Source organism: Ornithodoros turicata, unplaced genomic scaffold (assembly GCF_037126465.1).
Source record: "Ornithodoros turicata isolate Travis unplaced genomic scaffold, ASM3712646v1 Chromosome20, whole genome shotgun sequence".
In the NCBI taxonomy this organism is placed as follows: Eukaryota; Metazoa; Arthropoda; class Arachnida; order Ixodida; family Argasidae; genus Ornithodoros; species Ornithodoros turicata.
Genome location: NW_026999334.1, coordinates 466,586 through 491,552, shown reverse-complemented (window position 1 = coordinate 491,552; position 24,967 = coordinate 466,586). Strand labels below are relative to the sequence as shown.

Here is a 24,967-nt window from a genome sequence, read left to right as displayed (position 1 = left end):
TCTCAACAGATCTTCTAAATCTGCATACATTACTAGATGGTAGATGTGTTCTAAATCCACGCCAGGCACTTTTGTAATGTAACTTTCCATTCCCTGTTGTTGTATTCAGTTTTGTTCATGTGAACGAAAATAAACATACTCCCTTTACATACCCAGGCGACACACTTATCACCATATTTCACCTGAGGGTGTTGTACACCATTGTCACACCCTCAGGAACTTCCAAAACAAAGTTGTAGGGTGTGAAAGGGGTGTGATCTTTGTTAATACACCTATTTTACACTTTTAAAGGTGTGAAACGATTTAGAGTGTAGAAAAACGGAGAGAACAACAACAGAATAGAGAGGTCAGGGTCTCTTCATGACCAGCGGAAGGTTTGTCGCTTCGTTCTTCCTTCGCTTACACTCCACCAGTCGGCGCTGTACTTTCTTTATGAATGCATCACTTGACGATGTTACTTCATTTTCAGTTTCAGTTTGCTGGTAGAGATGGTCCATGTCATCGTTGTGGCTCGTGTGGACTTGCGGTGCCTGTGCTTCTATTCTTGTACATTCGAAGATGATGTGCTTTAGGGATTCCACTTCTTCTCCACATAAAGTGCATGTTGGGTTGACGTTATTGAATAGTTCGCTTCTTCTGACATTCGTTAGCAGGCATCCCGTTCGTGCCTGGAAGAGTAGCGCGCTTTTTCTGTCTCCTCTGTATTCGTGACAAATTTCTGGCTTCAGCTTTTGCTTGCCGTACCATTGGAGGCTTTGTTTCTTCGATACGTTTTTCTCCAGTCTTCGTTTTCGATTTTGTTTATTTCTTCCGAGGTAATTTTTGTCCCTCGTTTCTCTCCGCGCGCTGTGTGTCGTTTTGTACCGCCGCTGTACTTCTTGTCGTACTGGTTTGTTTTCTTGATCCATCCCGACTTTAGCCCGCAATAGCGGACGTGTTGGAATACCCTTTTGGCTAATGACGTGTCCGGTGCGTGTATGAGGCGCCCTAAATAGTGTGTCTTTGACCCTGCGTCCCGTGTTTCGAAAGTTGACCACGGCATTTCGCCTTGTATGGCCGCGTTAGCCGTTGCGAAGTTTCCCCCCCCCCCCCCAATATCCATTTTCCGAGTTCTCTTTGGTGACGGTCTAAGGTCTTGATCGTCTCCTTGGAGAAGACGATAACATCATTTGCGAATGTGAGGGCAGGCACCGCGGTCGTCTTCCAAAGCAATCTTCCGACTTATTTATATTGGTTGTAGGAGTGCCTTGCTATAAGTTCCACAAGTGTCCTTTTAACCTGTTTGACCTTCTGATTACTTCCATTTCGTGTTTTCCGAGGTACTGTTCTTTCGATGTCAGAGTAATTCCCAGGTATTTGTATTCCTGAACGTGAGCTACTCGGTTGCCTTGAAGGAGAAAGGAGGGATCATTTTCTTCTTCGCTTTTGAACGGCCATCCATACACTTTTTGATGGATTGAATTTCAGGCCGTCCTTGTGGGCCTCTTCTGTGCACATGTTTAGCATTTGCTGCAGAGCTTCCGCCGAGGGTGCTATCAAGGCTATGTCGTCCGCAGATGCGAGTGCCGTTATTGTCGTCTCGACGGATTGTCCAGTGGTCGTTTTTGTTGTGAGGTTGATCCCTTGTGCCTCCCTTTGTATGAGTAGATTGTTAACGTATAAGTTGAAGAGGGTGGGAGACATGGGACATCCTTGTCTTAGTCACACTTCAATTTTTATGGAGTTCGATTTGTTTGGTTGTTGTAGGAAAATTTAATACGACGTGGAACGGTCAGTACATGGACAGCGCCTCAAAACAATATTTACAATTTATGAGCTATGAGGCTATGAGGGGCGATATATACATTGCTACACTTCATATGATACAAGAGGGATATGCACTATTTACATTCGATGCAGCATGAGACGAGTGATGGGAGTGATGAGAGATGGGAGGGGTACTGTTCACGGAGGGACACCTCGGACAGACACGGAGCCCCCTTGCACCGAAAGCGAAGGGTGGAACCGCCACCGCTGCAGAAACTCGTCGCCGCCGAGTATTTGTTTGGTACCAACTGGTAGACCGTTACACAGTCCTTGTAGAGGTTTTCCAGAATTGCAATTTCTTCTTCCTCTAGTCCTATTTCCTCAAGCTTTCTCATCATGATTTTGTGGTCTACAGCATCATAGGCCGTCTCAAGGTCTAGGAAGGCAACGTACATTGTTTCCTTTCTTTTCCTACCAATTCGATGAGCTGTGTTAAGACAAATATATTGTCGCTTACTCGCCTATTTCGGCGGAACCCATTCTGGGCCTCGCTATATATTTTTTTTATGTTCGCAGTAATTTTGTAGCCTTGTGTTCAGAATCGAGGCGAAGAGTTTATACAGATTGCTCTGTATTGTTATCGGGCGGTAAGAAATAATTTCTGAGCTTGGTTTTCCGGGTTTGCAGATAAGTCTCGTTCGTAATTTGTGGGGATGTTCTTTGTTGTGAGCACGGTATTGTAGCCTTCTCTTATCGCCTCCAATGCGGTGTCTCCAAGTACCTTTAAAAGCTCATTTGGGACACCGTCAGGGCCGGACGCCTTTCCTGTCTGGATTTTCATAACGTGGCGCTTGAGTTCTCCAGTCGTGATCTTGTCGTATAGGTATAACGGACATTCCTCGTTTCGGTTGACGACTTTGTGTACCTTCGTCCTTTGATCGGCTGGTGTCTTCCGCCTGTTATTTAACAATACTTGTTGCCTTGTAAAATACTGTCCGAGCCTCTCCTTTGTTGCGCAGTTGTTTGGTCCAGGTATGTTGACGGTCCCGTGGTGTTCAGCTATGTCTTCTTCTTGTAGTGAGTTGATATGTTGCCACAGATATCTTCCTGAATTCCGTCCCGCTTTTCGGATGTTGTCCACTATGGTTTGGTTGTGTGCCCTAATCGTTTTTGCAACTAGACGCCCCGAAGACGCGTGGCGGCGCATCATCGTTCGGGGGGAGACTTTCGTGACCGCCGCTGCCTGCGCGTATGGATTGCATAGTGTTTCTGCGGGTGTTTGGAAGTGAGAACTTTTTCTTTTTTGGTGCTTGCATTTTGCGTGCGTAAACAGAGGTTCTCATTTAAATATCCTTGACTGCAATCTTTGCACTCTGTTCGTGTGTAAGAATGATCTACACAGCTTCCCAGACAGAACACTTTCTCCTGTGGACGTCCGAAACAGATCCCAAGGTCCATCTCCGGAAATCTATATCCGTCGGATATCCCTGGGAGCCTCATACATGGACGTCCCAGGATCTGTATCCACCGGATGTCCGGTTTCGGCTGTTTCAAGAATTGTCCGAGTTAGATCCCTGTCGGGATGTTACACGGATCATTTATTGCGGGAGAGAGAGACACGGGTGGCAATGTAGCACTGCGAAGTTTGGCTTTCGATGTACCAGCTATATGTCTCTAACCAAAACTAGTAGGAAACACAGACGTTGTCTTGATAGCGAGTTAATACACCGAGCAATTTCTCATTTCGTTGTTGTATGCGTGCGTAATCGAATTAAGGTTAGACAACTCACCCATCATTTTTATTCACAGGCGAGAAGGTATCTGGAATATGGGGATGCTCGCGAGACAAGCATGGTATCTGTTCCGTCTTTGGAAGGAAATGGCACTGCCTTTCGAAGTGAGCTTCTGGGGCTGGGTGGTCCTGTCGGAGCTTTTCTATATATATTTTTTCTGATTAAAACGCTGCGTTCGTTCTCCGTCATGGCATGTACGAGAAACAAAGAGGAGCAACAGAAATTAAAAGGTGCGGTGGCGGGGATTAAAAAAATGGCAGGCAGAAAAATGCTGATTCCTACGGAAACTGAGGATAAATGTCTATCTCCTCTACGGGTGTTTGTATATCCACACAACGTGTGCATGTATATAAGTAGGTCCGTGCAATGTCCAGACATCTCCATGTAACATTCTGTGAGGGCAAACGACGGATATATCTGGGAAGTCCGTACCGTGGCCACTCGGAGATGTGGGGGACGTCCGTCGGAAAAATGTCTGTCCCCCAGGGAGATCCGAATTTCCGTGAACGGATATCCATAGGAACACCCGGGAGGTTTTGTTCTGTTTGGGTCAAGAAGACTGATACGAGCACGCAGCATTTTGGGATGACTATATTCCTCATGGAAGGGGACCCTTAACCAGTGCCTCCTCTATTACTCAATGCCTGTCCATTTGCAGATGCGCCGAGTCGCTTCCGTTTCCCGCGGAGGGCACGCAGAGGGCACCACTTCCCTATACCCCTTGTCGTTGTTATGCGCTCTTGTCTGATTTCGATAAGCGCGGTTTCGAACGTTTCGAAAAATGCGGTACTGCGTACTGACTTCTGCCATTTTTTTTTACTTCTGGGACCAAGAAAAAGGAGCAAGGGGTATCGTTTCACGAGGGGCCTGCGGACCTCGCGTTACGAAAGAAGTGGTAGAAAGTGATAGCGAGGAAAGATTGAGGGCCGAACACTACTTCCAACTGTTCCGTTGTGTGCAGCAAGCACTTCCTTGCGAGTGATTACAAAGAAAACATAAAAACACGAACATGTGCGGCAGGTGACGTCAGCGCGCGTCAGACCTGGGTGTAGGGTAGTGGCGCCGTCAAACGAGAGAACGTGAACTAATACGCATGCGCAGTACGGCACCTCTGACCAAATTGAGAGGCATTGAGTAATGGAGGAGGCGCTGCCTTAACTTGACGAGAAGTGAATGAAAGTATTTTTTCTTTGTCTACAAGACAGCGATGACTTGGTATGCGGGAATAAATACAAACCATTCGCTAATAGCCTTATTGGAGGTGTACACCGATGAGCGATGAGATTTGTGGAGCATCAAGCACTAAGAACCGTAAAATTTTCAATTGATAGATCTTTCAACATGATGTCAATACAATAACATTTCTTAGGGTACAACTTGCGGGGAAAGATGTAACAGTAAATTAAGTTAGCTAATACCCGTTTACACACCCGTTTACATATCTGCTTACATACTCGTTTTTGCTGAATCGGAAGCGGGGAGAGGGAGGGGTGATGTTTTCTCTTTTTACCTATTCATGTTTCTTTTTCCTTTCTGATCTGCAATGCGTGAAAAGTTTCTGCGGCCCATAAACTACAGACTCTAGAGCTCTCATGGCCGTGTATAGTGCTAAAAAATATCGTTCCTAGTCTTCATCATTACTTTCAAGCGAAAGGCTGACTCATGAAATTTTCTGCATTTCCTCTTACTTATCTCTTTCCTGTCCCTACATTTATTTGTCACCATATACCGCAACGTTGTTCTCGTAAGTGTAGTTTTTGGCCAATCTTAAAGGAGCATTAAAGTGGTATCTAACATGGCCAAAAACTGCTGTCATCTTGTAAAGCAGTATGTGAAAAGCATTCCCACAAAATATTTCTGTCCAAAGTTCTTTCACCACGGTGCAATTAATTTGGAAAATCGCTGCAGCGGTGACAGGCCGGAGCGCTCCAACTGCAGACCACACCCACTCTAGTGTGACGTTGGTGGTAGAGAGCCCCTCATTCGTTCGTAGGAAAAACCGTCAGTGAAATATGTGAATCGGTGGTGGTGATCCGATGATGATTCGGTGGTGGACGCGGTCAACGAAGAGTCAGCCGATGATCGATGAAGACAGCAGTTTATTTACAGTATCTACATGGCGTCTCGTAGAGACCAGACTTCAGATTGAAATCCAGAATAAATAACACAAAGAAAACTTCAGCTTTTAAAGGTTTCTCGCCGGACTGGCGTCACGTGCTGCCTACGATGTGACATCATATTTTCTGACCAATCAAGACATAATTAACCAGGACAAACTCCCTTTCTCAAGTTTTCGTTCAATTGCAGCGTCAGGAACTGACGTGTAATGAGCCATCCAATCAGGGGTTACAGAGCTTCCGCAAATCAAATGCAAACACAGAATTCTACGTACTGAGAGCGAAAGTGTTATAGTTCCCAGGAAAAGCGGGTAACATCTCATTACGGCCGAAAGTCTCATTACGGTCGAAAATCCTTTAATCCCCAAGTGTCTCGTTACGGCCAAAGTCTCCATACGGCCGAAGGTAGTCTCATTACGGCCGAAGATGTCTCATAATGGCCAAAAAGAAAAAAGAAGCATCCACCATATTAGCTGTGTATATACTGTGTTTTATGCTTCCCAAAATGTGTCCGAGGCAGTGTGCCCCCACGGCTTGTGTCACACACAATATTGCGACAGTGTTTCATGCATCCCTCGTGAAAAATGTTTTTATTGTCATATGTGTCACACGATATTTGTATGTGTTACGCCATTATCTCTCAGTATTCAAGCAACATCCTACTCGTTGGTTCTGTGAGCGAACTGTGTGTGTGTTCTGAAAAGTACTCCACAAGGGAGCCCACTGGGAGCTCCAGGAGCCACATGACCTACGACCATGATCTTCTCCTCCAATAGTTGCCTTCTACAATTTACGTCCACCTGAAATTAAAAAAAAAGTACATGAGGTACTGAACAAAATGACATATGCTCTTGTTTGATGATGACCATAAGACATATGCTGTCAAGCAGACTTTTTTCCATATATTCAAAACATATTCAAGAATTATGGACAGCAATGACAATTACGTCATAATGATGCAGCTGCATAGCCAGGAAAATATTTCAGGAGGTGTTTTATGAGGCTTGACATGGGGTGGAGGAGTCCCCCTCGTCAGTGCTTTATCCAGACCCCCCTAACTTTTTTGCCTGTGCACCCCCTAGAGGCGGTGCCCTTGCGATTTCAGCTTCAGATACGTCTGTAATGATATGTTAAGGTGTAATGACGTAACTATAATGATGACCTCCCCCCACAATTTTTTCCAACACCCCTCTCGTGCTTGGGGTTCTGGATAAACCACTGCCCCTTGTTCATTTTCGTGGGGCACTACATTAGAGCTTATGCCACTGCACTGATGTCACAATGTTATAAGTGTGGGTCACTCTGGGCATTCGGAATTCCTCTAAGCTACAATATGTAAATTCAGAATATCCGAAGGGTAAGCATCAGATGTTACCTGCAGGCTTCATGCTGAAACGCGTGTACGCAAAACACTTCCGCCGTGGTGGGCGACGTCGTTAGTGTAATCGTACACGCAAGACAATTGCGGGCACATGGAGTAGTGGCAGCAACCTGAAAACGATACATTTTCTTGTTATATATGAGTAATCAAAAATATACATTCCCACATGTTTCGTTTTGTCTTTTGTAGGAAGCGCTAGTAAGGGAACAGCACTTGGTTGGTCACATGCAAGCCACACTGCGAGAGGTGCCGATATTTCGATTACGCGATCAAAAATTAAAGGTCTAGAACCATGCACACTTCCCCATGCAACTATACTTCCCCAGCATCGTGAGACATGACACCCATGACATGACACCATGTATTCACGTATAGTGTAATGTGAAATGATATGCAGGAATGAAAAAGATGCCAACATACCTGTAATCCAGTGTCTCATAAGTTTGCTTCGTTTCCTGCAGCTACCATGAAGTGCAATGCACGATTTAAAAGTTTCGTTTCGCCATGATGTTCACCGCACATTGCTGCACAGCTGCACATTTCGCAAGCGTCACGCAATCCCACGTGACCTCTTTTTGATCAGTGAAAATAACTCGCGTCATGGACATGCATGTTCATCTCAGCGCTAATCACGTTTTGGATGCTATAGAAGCAGGGGCGATCAATACTCTTCCTTTCGTGTTTTGATATCTTATTATATATACTCTCACGCTCTCACTTCGGAAGTTCGGATGGTGTCTAGCAACGTTGGGTACACTCTAAAAAAAAAGGGAGTCGAGAGAGAGTATTAAGCAATTTTACACCCCGTGCTGCGGATGAACTCTCACCAAACACCCTTGAAACTCCTCGTTTTTGCATTTTCATGTTTTGATGCTTTAATAACTTCCTTCAACCTGCGCTTTACTCTCTGGGGAGAGTTAAGCGCGGCACATCTGCAAATTCCTCGACAGTTTTCCTCCTTGTCATTGCGCAGTCTAGCAACACTGATATCGAGGCCGTTGAGTTTGAGCGCTTGAGCTCTGCGGCGTGCGTCTCTCTCTGCTTGTCGTGCAGAGACTTGTTAACGGTCTGTTGGACCGCTGAATATTATTTTCTCCCAACAGTAACGTTTTTCAGCATGCTGAGGCGTAATGAATGCGACGACTGCAAGTCATATAGCTGCGTGTCCTACCACTATGTACTCAAGGTAAGTCTCCGTCCTGTGAAACGTACTTACACGTATACGTTGCTTTGAAAGGAGGACCCGTTTGGGGACACTGCTAACAAAATACGGTAGACGTTGGCCTGTACTTTGTTCACAAATATATGGTTGAGAGTTTCTTTCCTTTCATAAGCTTGGAAGTACCTTTTGTTGTGTTCTAAAGGAACTCCGCTAAAGGAATTTTGACAATTATCAGGCCATCTGAATGACGATAGTTGAAATGTGATTTTAGCAAGGACACTGCGTACATGTTTACCAATGTTAACTATATTGCAGAATAGTCTGGCTTTAATCGCACGCACTGCAGATGACGAAGGTGATAATTTCCCCTGAAAGGCCAGCATAGCTTGGCATGACATTTAAGTGACAAACTGTGAAGGTGGTGTGAAGGAGGTCCCCTGCCCTGGTAAGTTTCAGTGGGGTAGGTACTACTGCTGTTCTGTATTAATATTTCATTCATATGTATCCCGTTGATCATATGTGGTGTCAGTGTTGAGTTCTAATGCTGTTGTTAGTAAGTTTCAGATTGACCAGTGGTGTGCACAGCACAGTGGAAAAGACGATGAAATAGCGCTGCTCCACCTCCACAAAGGAAGAAAGTACTATGCAAATTGCAAGGAAGAGAAGGGCAACAGTTGAACAAAATGGTAGGTCCAATGCAGTGAATTAAATCCCCATTATTTTCTTCTTCTATTACATCACATCACAGTGCTGGACAAAAGTTTACGGAACACGCTACGGAGTATATCTTCCTCAGCGTGACATGCCAGCAGCAAATGGCACCTATAGACTTGCAAACAGATGATTGGGTTACCTAGGCACATGTCTGTAAGTTCATGCAGCCCCGTTAGCTGCCTGCGTGTCACTCTGAGGAAGGCGCCGGAGCGTGTTCCATAAACTTTTGTGTAGCACTGTACTAGCATCAATAAATTTTTCCACCCCGTATGATTCAAACCATTCATTTTCCTAGCACTATTTTTGTTTGGCATACGAAATGGTTAATTAGCAAAAATATTTGACATATGATAGCATCATATATCGCCACTCTCATTGCCTATATTTATGTTGCAGATTATTTCACAGCAGAAGTAATTTATGTCTTTGCTCATCTGGTGAGGGAGATCAATTTGACCTGTTCACTTGTGTAAGTCCTTACTTTATTTCATGTGCTTTATAATAGATATACAGCAAAGTGCGCACACATACCTATTTTAGGAAAGCTGCAACAGATGAACAAGCTGGAGATTCACTCGCACACCAATATGCTCATCCCAAACACTGTGATTTCTGCAGGTCTGGGATGGCACACACATTCTTACATTCTTATGGTTTTTACAGTGCATCCTACTATCTGTCCCATCCTTATATTTAAGGAAGTAAAATGTTTGCAAATAAGCAAGCTCTGAATTTTGGTGTGTATGTGCTCTGTTTGACTTGATTCTTCTCTAACTTTCAGTAATGGAAAAAATTACTCTGCCCCTTAGATTAATAGGTCTACATTGCATACTTGACTGATACTACTTGAGAAGGCCATATAGAAAGGAATGTAACATAACTTCCTAATATATCGCTATCGTTTCTCTCCCCTTAGCGGTGTCGCTTAAGACAAAAATGATCTATATCTGACAAAAATGCTCGAGAAACCCATTCAAGTTCCAGTCCTGCTGTATCACGGCGAAGGGACGTGCCTGTCCAGTAAATGACCGCATTGAAACATCACGAAGACTTCAACCTGAAGTATGTTGCATTGGTTAGGGAACGCTTTAGGTGCTGTTAATCACTTTAGATCCTAACTGTTTGTTTGTGTTGTTTCTAGGCATATGATTATGTTCCATGTACATAGCGTGTAATGTGCATTGTAATGTTCAATTTCTGCTCTGTATCAGAGGCACAATAAATGTATGTTTTTTAAACGTACTGTTTTACAACACTTCCTTGTATGTTTTTCAAGATAAAAAGTTGATTAGAGTAATGTACACCCCAGGATAGGGGCATAATTTTTACGCCTTATGTAGTGTAAGCATAACTCCACAAAGGAGTTATGTTAATGGAGTTGCTTTTACACTCGACATGCTGGAGTAAATAGGGAGCTGTTTGGGAGTAACTTTTACTCTGTACTTTAGGGGTAAATTTTACTCCATAGTTCCCGGAGTTGCAGATACTCCTCAAAAAGACTATAATTTTGCACATGGGAGTGAGGGTGTTTTACCCCCGCAAAGGAGTCAGTATGACACCTTTTTTTTTAGAGTGTATCTATCGTTTCTTGTGTTAGCGAGCCGTTGTAGTTTACGACGCAATAATATTATCTATCGATTTGTAGTGCTGTAACGTTCAAATTAGCGGACTTAAGCGGCACTTTATTTTCCGTCGTTGTCTTTCGAGCAGCGCGTATTGTTCCGGTGAAAATTGAGTTGAATGAATCGTCATAGTCCCAACGTATATCGCGCTGTGTTGACCAAGACCGAGAACGAAGAATTCTGGTGAGTTATGCTTTCGTAGACTGTCTGGCTTAGCAGTGTGTTATCCACACATAGTTGCATTCTCATACGAGTAATTTGACTGAATCAAAACAGCCGAAGTGCCTGTAATAGATGTAGGTGGGTATGTGTTTGTAGATTTGCACCGTTTGTGGTTCGTTGCGCGTTTAGGAACAACAAATTCATTCGTAGTTAAGACACCGATAATGCCGCACCGTACAGCAGCATTTACCATTGTGAGCCATATTTCATTTGTTAAAATTTGTCGTCATATTTGTTCAAAAATGTGCACACAAGTCGGCATACTTGATCTCCTCGAATTGCTTACCGGGAACATCTGCAAATGTTGCGCAGGCTTTTGCACTGTACTCAGCGCAAAAGCATATCTGATTACAATAAATATTTCAAGAGGAAGTCATTTAAGTACATTGTTATTTATAGCTATTTTTCATTTCAGTCATGTTATGTGGGTACGCGAAGGATTCCGGAAAAGACAACAACATGGCTAACAGGATGTTGCCGCCCAGGGAGTCTTGGCTGAAGAGGTGAGCTGTTAAGATTACCAATTGTATCATACTGTTCTGTTGTGAAGCGAAAAATTTTGTATAGTAGTGCAGGAGAGTTAATTCGTGCACTACTTTTATAAGAAGAAACGAGAAAAGGAAAGTCATGCATGCATCATTTCATGAATTGTAATGTATCACTGTTTCATATTCACATGTTTCCATTAAGTGAATGAACTAATGCAACTAAATTTATCTCATGGTTATGCATTTGTTTACCTGGAAGTCACATTTTTTTCATTTTTTTGTCTAGATGAAGGTTTATGTTAGCCTTGTATGAAATAACAGACACACATCAACATGTATGCAGCTTGTGCACATTAAAACCAGCCATGTAGAGTCAAATGCCTGTGTTTTTTAAATATTCTAGCCTATTCACGGTTGCTCTTTGCTTATTGCAGGTCTACTCATTCCAGGAGCAGGAATTGTATCATTGTAAAGCGAATGGAAATAAACTGACGTCGACTGAGATAGGTGTTCCTTCTTGGCCAATGACTGTAAGATGTCTCCAAAAAATGTCACAACAAAGCCGATGTTCATCTAGCTCTCCACAAGCAGCTAACTCCACCTAGTAGCCTGCTACTTCACAGGAACATCAACACTACCTTTGGGGTGTACACATTACACAATATGCTGCATTGTGCTGTGGTATGTTAACATACTGATTGTCACACAATATGTTTATATATATGATAAGGGCACACTGCATGGCTTATACCCTCTGGAATGTATATCCATACCTGGCAGCAACATTGCATGTCAATGCACGTTACAATACACATTTTGACTTTTGGCTGTTATGAGACATCTTCGGCCGTAATGAGACTACCTTCGGCCGTATTGAGACTTTGGCCGTAATGAGACACTTGGGGATTACAGGATTATCGGCCGTATTGAGGCTTCGGCCGTAATGAGATACAATCGAAAAGCGAGCAGGATTAACAAATACAAAGGTGGCCGTGCAGCGGCTGTGCCTTTCTTTCGTTGGGAAGTGGGTCGCTCGTTTCCTGTGTTGGGATACCAGTCCCTAATCTGCCTCCTCCGTAGGCATTCAGTAAAAGTGACTTGCCCTATTGAAGCTCATACATCAATGGCCTTGCGGTTGTTCTCATTGTCACAGCTCTTCGGGGAATTCGGCCTCGCCTTGAGTCAAGTGGCTTATTACTGTAACAGGTGCTGGGCATTTCGTGGGAACGGCAATTACGCAACACGTTCAAAATGACTTATGAAAACGAAGCAATTAAATGCATAACATGACATATGGATGTTTCGAATATCACATAGAATAAAATACAATACGTCACAACATGACACCGTCTGCTACGAACATTGCGAGCTGTTTCTTGTTGACTTCTATTCTTTATATGATTTATATCACGGTTTCTAAGAAAAACAAAGCATATATGCAGCCTGAGAAAATAAGATTACGATCACAAGAGTAATATATCCGTGGCTTCTGTGCAACCTCAGAATTCACAGTAGCAGAAAGCAAGCGATGGCGGCGGTATTGTGGCGCCACCTGTTAGCCACTGAACCAACTGTGCGATGAAAACTGTCGGACAAGCTGCATACTGTCGGTAAGCACGGGGTTTTCGCTGTACAAGCGCAGTTAATTTCGGGCTGCGCCACTCGTTCTTCCCGTGGTGTCTGCGGTCCCAACAAATCGTGGTTGTGTCGTGGACAGCCTTCAAACCCTCCGTTTCGGACATCACGTAGCCGGAGAACGCATGGCGTCTCCGAAGCGGTAGCAGACGATCCGGCCTGCGCGATGTTGCTCACCTCGATCATGTGATCCCAGGTCCAATGAGGAGCGTCCTTTCTACTTGCGTCACATAGTGACGCGCGTGGTGGCGCTCATCACGTGCCTATCGTGAAGGCGAAGGAGGGTGTTTCGCGCACGGGAGGTTCGGGGAGCTATTGCAGGCGTCCCAATTTCGCTACGGTTGCACTAATTGCTCTGGTATTTCTTCACCGAAAACGATCGAGTCATACGATTAATAGCTGGTGTATCCCCCGTCTCTCATACCGCCAGAGACGACTTTCAGATGATCATGATCACAACGCAGGATTTCTAAACGTACTTCTTCTGAAGTCTGAATGTCTTCTCTGTAATAGAATCACCAAGTAATTTCATCTGCTCAGATTGCAACAAACAGCATGCTACGAGGAAATCACGCGTTTGGAAAGTTTCGCCCTCACGCAATAGCTACCGAAAGCGTCATTACTTTATAACGCATCACTAGATCGTGTGATTGCGTAACAGAATGAATTAATATGTTTCTCGACCTTCATTGAGAGATATGAGTGAGAGCAATAGCAAAATTTTCCGTGTCAGAAAAAGACCACAACCGAAGTTGCAATCTTCGTGGAAAATCTGCAAATTTACGTTAACTGAACTGCCTGCTCAACTCATCAACCCATTCGAGAATTAATTATTTCTGCTCTGAACCCGAAATGAACTTTAAAAAGTAGCTCATCCAATCTTTCCTAAAAACACGGAGCGCTATGGAAACGTCGTCTACTCCACGAGGGTTTGACCAGAAAGAGTATCGTGATAGTATCGTGAGGTATACACTGATCTCTATGTATAAACGCTGGATCGCGCATAGAAGAGGGGCGGGTGGGAGAGAGGTGCAGCAACCGGCCGCCATGTTGGAGGGCCCACTGGCGCCGGCTGCTCCCATAGTACAGTGCTCTAGAAGGATCACTGTACCCATAGGAAACAATGGGAAGCGATTTGATTTGGAGTATTTAGTGCGCTTTAAACGCTCCTCATTGCTGATTAGCACGCATCTTTCTTAGGAATCAGTATGCTGATGTATTCCAAACGTGCTTCAGCCATGTTCTTCTAGTTTTTAATGGTAATTGCCTTCTTTTTCTTCTCCGTGCCTGTGTTCCGAATAGGGGTCGTAACTGTCGTGCACAGGGCGCACACGCATGAAGGTGAATTTGGTGAATGTCAACTTATAAAATTAATTATTTTTGCTCAAAAATGTTTCACACTGTTTGTTATTGTAAGGTACTTCCATTTTTATATTTTTTGTTTGTTTTCGTTTGTTGTTCGGTTTCCGTGTGGTGTTCCGTGGTTCTCGTTCGTTATTATGTGGTTTGGTATTGTGTGTCTCTCGTTTGACTTTTTCCGTTATCGTATTATGTTCTGCGAGTGTGTCTGTGTGTGTTCTACAATAAGACCTCGATCCTTATTCTGAAGGGGCTCACCACCAGCAATGGGGTATAGGCCCTGGCGATGAAACTCCTCATTCCTCATCTTAAAATAACGTTATTGTCACGAGTGCTTTCCAGTTGTTCAGCTGTCAGCGTATTTCATTACAGAAATTCGAAGCGCTGTGCACGAAGAGCATGCATGCACATGCATGACTTATCGCACACGCTGTAGAAGCGACGAGGTTAACACAACAGTTTATTTACTTTCATTGTACCTCACAAATTAAAAGAACAGTGGAACAAATTGGCATATTGGCGCAGGTTCTGCATCCGCTTCTTCGGCACAGCTGAGCGACTGTGACGGGAACCTGCAAGCACAAGCGCATTGTTGATAGAAAATACATGGTTTTGAGATTTATAGGAACAGCCACACATACTTTCTTAGTACGTAATGGCACCAGCGAAGTAGCAATGCAAACAAGTCCGAGTTATCAGATGCATGCGATACGAATAAACATATTTTTCCTCAAAATAAAGAGCTTACCTGTGAAAAATTATTCCTCTTTCTCTGTCCGTGTGAAGTGTACTCAAAGCTGCAACAAACTGGCATGACATGCCCTTTAGTTTAAAGTAAATTTTAAAAAATACGGGTAGCCCCGCTTGAACTAAATGCAGACAACAGAATGCGTTGGGCCCACCAATATGGCGGCCGGTGACCACGCTGTGGAGCACCCTATGCGCGATCCAGCCTATACTATAGAGATCAGTAGAGGTATATGTGGTGCACTTCACCGACCTTGACGTCGCGTAAGCAAAGTCAATCCAATCCAGCGCATCTGGGCCCCCTTGCACGAAACTTCTGCTCGGATCCTAATCTTGAGGCATTTCCTTTTGGTGCAGCTCTGGCAGTGCATTTCGCTGATAAAAAAATTTACGTCAGTAGCACGTGAGACAAGCACTAGCAAGGCTACGCTGAAGGACATTCCTCAAGGTTAGGATCCTAGCAGAAGTTTCGTGCAAGCGGGCCCTGAATTCGCATTTTGCGTTTTGCTCCTGCCTGCAAACCATCCATACTTTACTCACTCCGAATTAAAATTTTAGCTTGTTTCAGTTTGCAGAGGAAACTTTCTGCGAAATTAGCGTTTCGCTCCTGCAAACTATCAATAGTTTGCTCACTCCGAAATTTAATTTTACTTTTGCTCCTGCAAACTATCAAGAGTTCCTTCACTGCGAATTTAAAACTTGAGCAGGTTTCTTTTGAGAACGAAACTTTTTGAATTCGCGTTTCGCTCCAGCAAAGTATCACTAGTTCGCTCACTGCAAATTTAAAATTTTAGCTGTTTCTTTTGAGAACGAAACCTTCTGAGTTTGCTTTTGCTCCTGCAAACTATCAATAGTTTGTTCACAGCAAATTTAAAATTTGAGCAGGTTTCTTTTGAAAATTGAACTTTCCGATTTCGCGTTTTACTCCTGCAAACTCTCAAAAGCTTGTTGACCACGAATTTAAAAATTCACTCATGTTACTTTTAAAAACGAAATCATCTGTGGTCGCGTTTCGCTCATGCAAACTATCGTTTAGTCACTCACAATTTAAAAGTTGAACGTATTTCCATCGGAAACAAAAACTTCTGAATATGATGTCCATGAAATATGAAATGTCGGATATAAAGTTGGCATTTCTGAACTGTGACAGTAACATAAACTACTAAAAAAATTTACAGCGTATGCGACCGCTTTGAATAAGATTAACCATGCACATAACGCACAAGAATCCACGAAATCTTTTTCTGCGTTTTCTGCTTTGTTGGTTTAAGCAGAACAAGTCCGTTTTCACGGACAGTTCTTCTGCTTTATGTAATCGTTTTTTTTTTTAAATTCGTTTGTTTTCCATGAAAAAAGAGCGAAAACTGTTTGATTAGATTGATAACACAACTGGGAGCAGTTTCTTCTACATTTTTGCAGTAAGCGGGTTTCGGCTGTGTCCAGCTTACTATCGATAGTCAAATGAGTAATCATCTCAACCATCGATAGTACTATCGATTGTGTTTGGATGACTATCGCCCATCACTAAGCTGGGAGGCTCTAAATGCTAAATGCTGGCGGCTAGCGTCGTGTGACGTGACCCTCTCTTTCTCCTCCTCCTCTAGAACTGAGTCACGTGATATCCACTTCTCTTCTCCTCCTCCTGTTTTCGCGAACGTCGGATGCGGTATACCTGCATCGGTGATCTTCCGCGTCTAATATATCTGCTCGATGGGGAGTACTGGAGCGGCTACGTGAGTGATAGGAGAGATCTTGAGAAACTAGATCGGCATCTCCTCACAGTTGGTGTATCGTTCAAGACGGAGACAGCTCACTACAGCAAGGAACAGGCTGTCCTTGAGGATGACAATCGTAAGTAATATTCGTGACCCTTCCATATTGAGCACTCCATCACAGGGCCGGATTTAGGGGTCAGTTTTTTTGGGGGAGGGGCGTCTTTGAGGAAAAAGTAAACCAGAGCAAAAATTGAGTTTTTTTGCAATGTACAGGACTCGTCCTATTGACTCTCTCTGGGGGGGCGGTCCCCCCCCCCCCCCCCCGCCTTTAATCCGCCCTGCTCCGTCACATCCAAGAACTTTTGAAGTTGGTCCCTGTTGGGATTCGTGCTCTACTTGTATGTTACTTTGGCTGCATTTTCAATTGTACTCGTAATACCTGTGCGCCCCGAGTTTCTTTTCAAATGAAATATCGCTTGATATGAAACACGCCTTTTACAAGGGTCAGAATTGTCATTACGCGAAGTCTGCCAGTGCTCAACGGCAGCCCCCTTAACTATTGAACTGTTGCTTTAACAAGACTGCTCTTGTGACAGTGAAGTTATGAATATTTCTAACATCTATAGCATTAGTAGTATGGACTGGACACAGACTGCCGCAAACGCTACAAGGCTTCTGGACACGTTTAATTAGCAATTAGAGCTAATTGGGATCCCCCACATTAATCAGCATCATCCAATGAGTCATCACACTAATTGGAGAGCATCTAACTCGTGTCCAGACCACCCTGTGCGTTGGCGGCAACCTGTGTCCATGAAAAAGAAAAAATAGATAGAGATAGAGTGGAGAGAAGGAGTTTAGTTGAAGATCAACGACGCCATCGTGAAGAAAGCGGTACGGAACGGCCGCTGACCATCGCCGGGCGATAGAGCACAGAGGCAGGTTGCAAAGCATCGCAGCTATGACCACAAGTTCCGGACATCCTGTGACGTCATCATGACATGTCTGGGCAGGTTGGGACAGCTCTGGACGTGCGAGGAGAAAAACACTCGTAGTACAGAGGCTGGGAAAGCAAGAGAAAATATGCTAACCATCAATAGCTAACAACAAATCAGCCCACCACAACAGGAGCGCAAAACAATGCGACTGCTCCATCCGACAGCCAGGCACAAACTGAGCCATGTGGGGACTGCGGAGCGACCGAGGACACGTTTGCGCTCCACGAGATCCAGCGAGCAAGTGACTGGGGCGCCGCACCACGGCCGCTACGCATGCACGCGCGCTCTTAGCGCCCTCTGCGAGAGGCTAAGTGCATTCCTGCGCCCTCTTCTTGCGTTGCTCATTGGTCGTGACGTCATCCCATTGTCCTAAGGCTATACCGCTTTTTTTTTCACACGGTCGACGCAACTGGACAAGGTCAATCTGCAACGAAGCCATGGCATGACGTCATCATGCACCTGCGTGGCTCAAGGACGCGTACGCTCTAGACAGGGGACCTATTATTTATTGAATCACTATCCCAAGGTTATTTTCTTTATTATTCTATAACATTTGCATAGGAAACTATTGCAGAAGAGCACCATGCATGAAAACTGATCGTAGGAATTCTAAAGTCTTACTAAATGAGACTTGCAAAAGAACAAAATATCCTAACACGTAACTCCATCAATGGCTAATAAGAGGACTAGGTACTCAACAAATCAACACAGAGTACGGGTAACAAGGAGCGCAGAACGATGCGTCTACTCCATCCAACAGCCAGGCACGGAACTGAATTGTAATGCTTTTTCTCCTCTATAAAGTCATGCATCTGTCCCTCTTGCGGTTGATTTCTGAACTAATTTAATCGCAAAATTATTAAGAAATGTTCTAGCACTATTCCCATTCAGGTCAGCACTATCGACATCATCAAGACAAGAATGTTCCTTGTCAAAAAAGAAAGAAAATACAAAGCGTCAACAAAGGAAAGCATGCATGTCGGGGCATGTCAGGAGATGTCAGGACAAATCGCACGACTGCTGCACAACAGAAGAAAATAAACACAGAGACACTTGAACAGAGTGAAAAGACACTCACCATCATCGGACACGTACACTACATTCCCTCATTGTAAATCCGCTCGTCACAAAATCCACCTGCATCATCGAACACCATTCACCAGTGACGAACCACACATCCGCACCCCATCAGAGGCAGACGGAACCCCACCGAAGCTGCGCTCTTCCACTGACGGCCAACGCAATTGCTAGGAGCAGAATTGACGAGTCCACACCCGCCAGTGTCCAAGAGAGAAGTGAATCCTTGCGCCCCCTGCAGGCCGTTCTCATTGGTCGTGACGTCATCATATTGTCTCAGGGCTACACCGTTTTTTTCCACTAATGCTCCTCTGGACAATGTCCACCTGAGACAATAGTGTTGCGGTATTACGTCATCATGCAGCTGTGTGGCTCGAGGACGCGTACGCTCTAGACAGGGGACATGTTATTTATTGAATCACTATCCCAAGATTATTTCCTTTATTCTACTATAATGATTGCATAGGGAACTATTGCAGAAAAGCACCATACATGAGAGGAAGATTGTAGGAATTAAGCATTTCATTCCCAAAGTCTTACTGTACAGGAAAAAACAAAATAATGGTTCAGCAAGACATGTCCATCCCATCCGAGAGCCAGGCACCTAACTGAATAATGACGCTTTGTTCCTCCTGCATAAAGTCACACACCTGTCCCCCTCGCGGTTACTCTCTGAACTAAATGAATCGCAAAATTATTAAGAGTCGTTCTAGATCTACTCCCATTCAAGGCAGCACTATCGACCAGTGATGGCCAGTAGTTAACTACATGTAGTTAAACTACTAGTTAAACTACCAGATTGTAGTTAAAAAATAGTTATCAACTACTTGCAGAAATGTAGTGGTAACTACTAGTTAAACTACCAGATTGTAGTTAAAAAATAGTTATCAACTACTTGCAGAAATGTAGTGGTAACTACTAGTTAATCTACTATTTCAAGTAGTAAACTACAGTAGTTAGGTTACTGAAGGCGCGAACTACTTCCGATTTTGCCGCATGCTTTACGGACGATTGTGCTTCTGACTTTTACCGTGGGCTACTTGTTTGATGAGAACGGAGGTGCAGAGCAATTGCGTCGTGCATGTGTACTAAATCTTCACTTTTAATGAGTTGCGGATTTAACGAGTCAACTCGGAATTAAATCAAATCCATGTTTTTCGGAACACCGCAAATCAAATCCAAATCAAGTCCGGATTTAAACTTGAGGTGACAAATCAAATCATTTTAAATCCGGATTTGTCTTTGGTGTGCTAAATCAAATCCGGTTTTAAATCAGGATTCATCAAATCCGTCAACGAATCTGTGGGCTAAAGCTCCCGAAATAACTGTAGCATGTAGCTGACCATGTCTACAAGGTACAATTACTGCATGCATTCGCTGGATAAAACCCGTGACATGGTATAAACACCTATAAATCTCATCTGCAGTGAAGAGTGAAAAGCCAACATTGCGATGCGAAGGTTGACACTGACACTTTATTTTCACGTGGATATCGGAGTAACATATTTGTCAAATACGCTTACTCGACACATATGTTAAAGCCAACTGCCGGGAATTATGTTGTGTTAAATGTGATGGCTGCGTGCTGCACACCGCAGTTGTGTTGGCTGCGTGCTGCGTGCTGCACACCGCAGAACAAACTCATTAGTACATCCGCCCAACATGCGTAAGCAGGCTTATTCTCTCAGGTTCTTGTTGAGAAAGACCAGCTGCTCCAATGTAGCTTGCTGCAGCCTGTTTCTTTTCGCGGTCTTGATCAGGCTGGCTGCAGAGAGCACTCGTTCAACTGCTCCAGAACTTGCAGGTACTGCAAATACATCTTTCTCTACTTCCGAAAGCAGCGGGTAGCGGGCCACTGCGGACATCCAATAGCAGAGAGGGGAAACAACATCATCCTTTACTGTACACTCGCGTAAATAGAGGACTATTCCGTCGTTCGTTCTTGCGGTACGAGTTATGCGGTGGCACCAAGTTGACCATAAGCAAGCCACTATGAAAAAGGGCAACCAACATTCACATTCCTATGTTCCTGGACACAGTGACCTCATAGGACTGGTTCTCATGTGGACATTTCGGGACTTATAGCAATCTCTGGGACACCAGAACGCGACATCAGTCGCAGTTCAGAACCAATAAAACAGACAAAATACGTGTATGGTAGTCCTTTTCTCGAACCATTGTACATTGCCTGTACATTACATCGTACATAGCCTGAGCTCAGTGGACCAGTGGTGTGCTTTCTCCAATGCGTTCCATTTCTAACAAATTACAGAAAGCTGTGATACCGTTGTGAATTAGACATCGAACTACCCATGTGATTATGTGTGTCAGAGTATTGCATGACGTACCTTTAGTGCTCGGAACGGAAGATGGCTATAGACCTTAGAGGTGGTCTGTCTGACAGACAAACCACTGCTCTTAAACTTGAAGCAGTCTACAAGCACTGTCTGTAGGCTGCTTCACGCAATCAAAAAATCGTGGGATTTCTTTCTTCTTTTTAAACGAAACAGAACTTTTGGTGGGACATTAGGAACCGAGATGGCGGGATGCAAGGCAAGCCATCTCAAATCCAAACATTTTTTAGACCTTCTCCTCATTAAGAGTTGCATTGCATCATGTGTAAACATATGTGAAATGCAATTCAGCCAAATGTCTTGTAAAAACGTAATTACACAGACGGCCTCAGATACGACTGACAAAGAATCTGCCCGCCCGTCAACGTCAAATTTCGCAGCAGTCAAAATCCAACCATTTTCCTTCAGGAGCTTGACCAAATACACATCCAATTCCGTCGAAAAACACGATCCAAATCATCTGCCAAAATTGTGATTCAATCCAAATCATCTGTCAAAAATGTGATTCAATCCAAATCCAAATCGTCGCCATATTTTCCCCGTAAACCAAATCCCAAATCAAATCCACGAGCCCTTTGATGGATTTAAATCAAATCCTCAGATTTAAATCCGCAACACTGTTGTCCAGTGAAGCCTCATTTGCTGTGAAATAATTATGCAACTTAGTTTATCGCGTAGGCACAGAAAGAATCCCGCCGCAAGCTTTGTATTTGACGATCGTAACGAAGTGGCTTGAGCCAAAGTTTATCATTGCTTGTGATTCATATTTAGGTGTCCAAGAACACTACAAGGGATTGGTGTTGATGGACAACGTTAAGTAGTTATAGGTGTAGTTAAACTACTTTGCAGTGGTTAAAGTAGTTTTAACTACTCCCCTGAAAAGTAGTTAAACTACTAGTTAAACTACTCCATCACGAAGTAGTTAGTAGCTATAGTTAAACTACTGTAGAAGTAGTTAGTGGCCATCACTGCTATCGACATCGTCAAGAATGTTCCTTGTTAAAAACAAAACTACATGTAGAAGGAAAGCATGTCAGAACAGATCTGGGTATGTCAGCGCATGTTTGTCAGACAACAAGGGGGAAAAAGTGAAAAGAAACACTTGAACAAAGCAGAAAAGCAACATCAAACTATTTCTAAACACACGCACTCCTCTTATTGAAAAACAGTGCTCATCATCAATCCGTCCAGGACAATACACACCATTTTTCTATTGCTACACTTTTTTCCAGTAACGGTCAATGCATTGCTACAGACTGCATGACGTCATCAGATCCTGTCTGAAGAAGACAGCGGCAAAGACAAAGACTCCTATTATTTATTCAATCGCAAGATTATTTCCTTTGTCCTACTCTTAATGGCATTCATTCTTACATTAAAATACAACAAAAAAGCACCGTGCATATTAGCGATTTTCACCCCAAAGGCTCATCATGGTCATTAGAATCATAACACCAGTAAACTACCACTGCTCTTTAAAATAATAAGTGAGGCCACTCAACATCATCACAAGGCTTATGTAATATATGACCATAGCGGCCATATCCGCGCGACATTAAGCGCGGTCTCCCCTCGCGCTCTGGAATAAAACAGTCAGTTCTACTTATCTCCCTGGTCTGATCAGTCGTCTTCCACACTGGTGACCCGAACGTGATCATGGACGGCAACGGTACGCAGCCCTTGGTATCCTCCTTCGCCGTACGACTGCCGCCTTTTACCTGTTCACGCCCGGACATATGGTTTCGGCAAGCAGAATCACAGTTCACCTTGGCGCACATCACATCCCAAGTAACGAAATTTCACCATGCCTTGTCCGCCCTCCCCGAAGATATTCTCATCGAGGTGGCAGACATCGTCAACTGTCCTCCCGCTGATGCTTCGTACGACGCCTTGAAGACTGCCGTCGTCGAGCGAACCTCTCCCTCTGACCGCCAGCGCTTACAAGAATTAGTACTGAACGAGCCTCTTGGCGACCGCAAGCTCTGACAAGTTTTGTGGCAAATGCAGCATTTGATCGGAAGCTCCACCTTCGACCCCAAGCTCCTTCGCGAGATTTTCTTTCTCGACTGCCTCCGTCCGTACAGCTTGTCTTATCCGCTTCGGACGACAGCGACCTTCCGTCCCTCGCAGCACGCGCCGACAAGGTAAGGAAATTGCATCCGGGCAAGCTTCTGCGCACACTCTCTCTGCGGTGAACAGCACCCATCCGCAACCTCACCCGAAGGCTGCGGTACCGGCAGCTCTTCAGCGGCGTCCTCGGAAAACTCGGAACTCATCGCTTTGCGTGATGAAATAAAGCGGCTCGCCGACGCCTTCAACAGGCCCACGCGCCGCAACAGCCACCCTCCTGGCCGTGCTGGACAGTCCCGCAGAATAGTACGCTCTCCAACACCGCCATCGTCATCCAACCGTCGACCAGTCTGCTGGTAGTTTCGGTCGCAGGGCACGAAGTTGCGAATCACCATGCCGCTGGCAGGGAAACTTTACCGGGGATTCCTAACGGGGACCAGGAAACCCCAGTCAACGCGCCACGGTCGCCTCTTCTATCTCAGAAATCGGTCCGGAAGCCAGAATTTCCTTGTCGACACTGGCGCTGAAGTCAGTGTTCTCCCGCATCTAGCCAAGATCGGCGACGTACCCCTATCATGTATTTGACCGCAGTAAATGGTTCCCGCATTGCAGTGTACTATCGCCGATCCTTGCCTCTGGATTTTCGGCTATGTCGTGTCTTCCATTGGGTCTTTCTTGTGGCAGACACTACGCACTGCATCTTAGGAAGCGATTTCCTAGCGCACAATAACCTTATGGCCGATGTTGCTAGGCGTGTGTTGCTTGACAACCTTACAGGCGTCTCTGTGAACGGCGTTTCAACGTGCATACCACCGGCAGGTCTTACTAAACCCCGCCCCCAGGACACCGCCTCTGCGGAGCTCCTACGCGAGTTTCCATCCTTGACTGCCCCCTGCGACTGGACGAAACCCGTCAAGCACCCTGTCGTGCACCGCATCGTCACGCGGGGTCAGCCGGTCTTCGCCAAAGCACGTCGTCTGAGCCCCGAGAAGCTGGCCATTGCGCGACAGGAATTCGACCATATGCTCGCGCTTGGTATCGTCAGACCGTCTTCCAGCACTTGGTCGTCACCTCTTCACATGGTCCCCAAAAAAACTGGCGACTGGAGGCCATGCGGAGACTATCGCGCCTTAAACTTGGAAACACTTCCCGACCGTTACCCTCTTCCTAACATTTCCGACTTCACCGCCGGCCTTTCAGGAGCAACAACGTTTTCAAAAATCAATTTAACCAAGGCATACCATCAAATACCCATGGCTGAGGAAGACATCGCGAAAACTGCGACTGTAACACCCTTCGGACTCTTTGAATTCCTCCGGATGCCCTTCGGCCTACGAAATGCTGCACAGTCCTTTCAACGGTTTATCAACAACATCACGCGCGGCCTTCCTTTTGTATCTGCCTACCTCGACGATTTGCTGGTTGCTAGTGCTTCTCCCGACCAACATACAGAGCACCTCCGCATCTTATTCCGACGCCTACCTGACCCTGGAATGCTCATCTACGTCGTTAAATGCGAGTTCGGCGTGCCTGAGCTGGAGTTTCTGGGCCATAAGGTCAACGCACACGGAATTTCTCCCCTAGAAAGCAAGGTCAGGCAGGTCCAGGATTTTCCCTTGCCCACAACCATCCGCCAGCTCCGCCGGTTCCTTGGCATGATTAATTTCTATTGTCGTTTCGTCCCCCACTGTGCTGCTGTTCTACGACCGCTAGAAGCACTCCTAAAGGCACATATGCCCAACTCTGCTGGGCTCACTTGGCCTCCAC

General features: G+C 44.8%; 1 protein-coding gene and 1 long non-coding RNA gene across 2 annotated transcripts; one reads left to right on the top strand and one right to left on the bottom strand.

The window, feature by feature from the left end:
- Window positions 1-1,407: 1,407 nt before the first annotated feature.
- On the bottom strand, window positions 1,408-2,201 carry LOC135373048 (uncharacterized). Its single transcript, XM_064606357.1, has 2 exons — window positions 1,942-2,201; window positions 1,408-1,633 (listed from the first exon to the last, which is right to left on the bottom strand). Exons 1-2 carry the CDS (start codon window positions 2,199-2,201, stop codon window positions 1,408-1,410), a joined length of 486 nt encoding a protein of 161 aa, XP_064462427.1.
- A 5,882-nt stretch (window positions 2,202-8,083) lies between these two features.
- On the top strand, window positions 8,084-10,151 carry LOC135373041 (uncharacterized). The gene is made up of 4 exons (XR_010416241.1): window positions 8,084-8,223; window positions 8,515-8,885; window positions 9,310-9,382; window positions 9,830-10,151. It is a non-coding gene; the product is annotated as an uncharacterized LOC135373041 (long non-coding RNA).
- The last annotated feature ends 14,816 nt before the right edge of the window (window positions 10,152-24,967 follow it).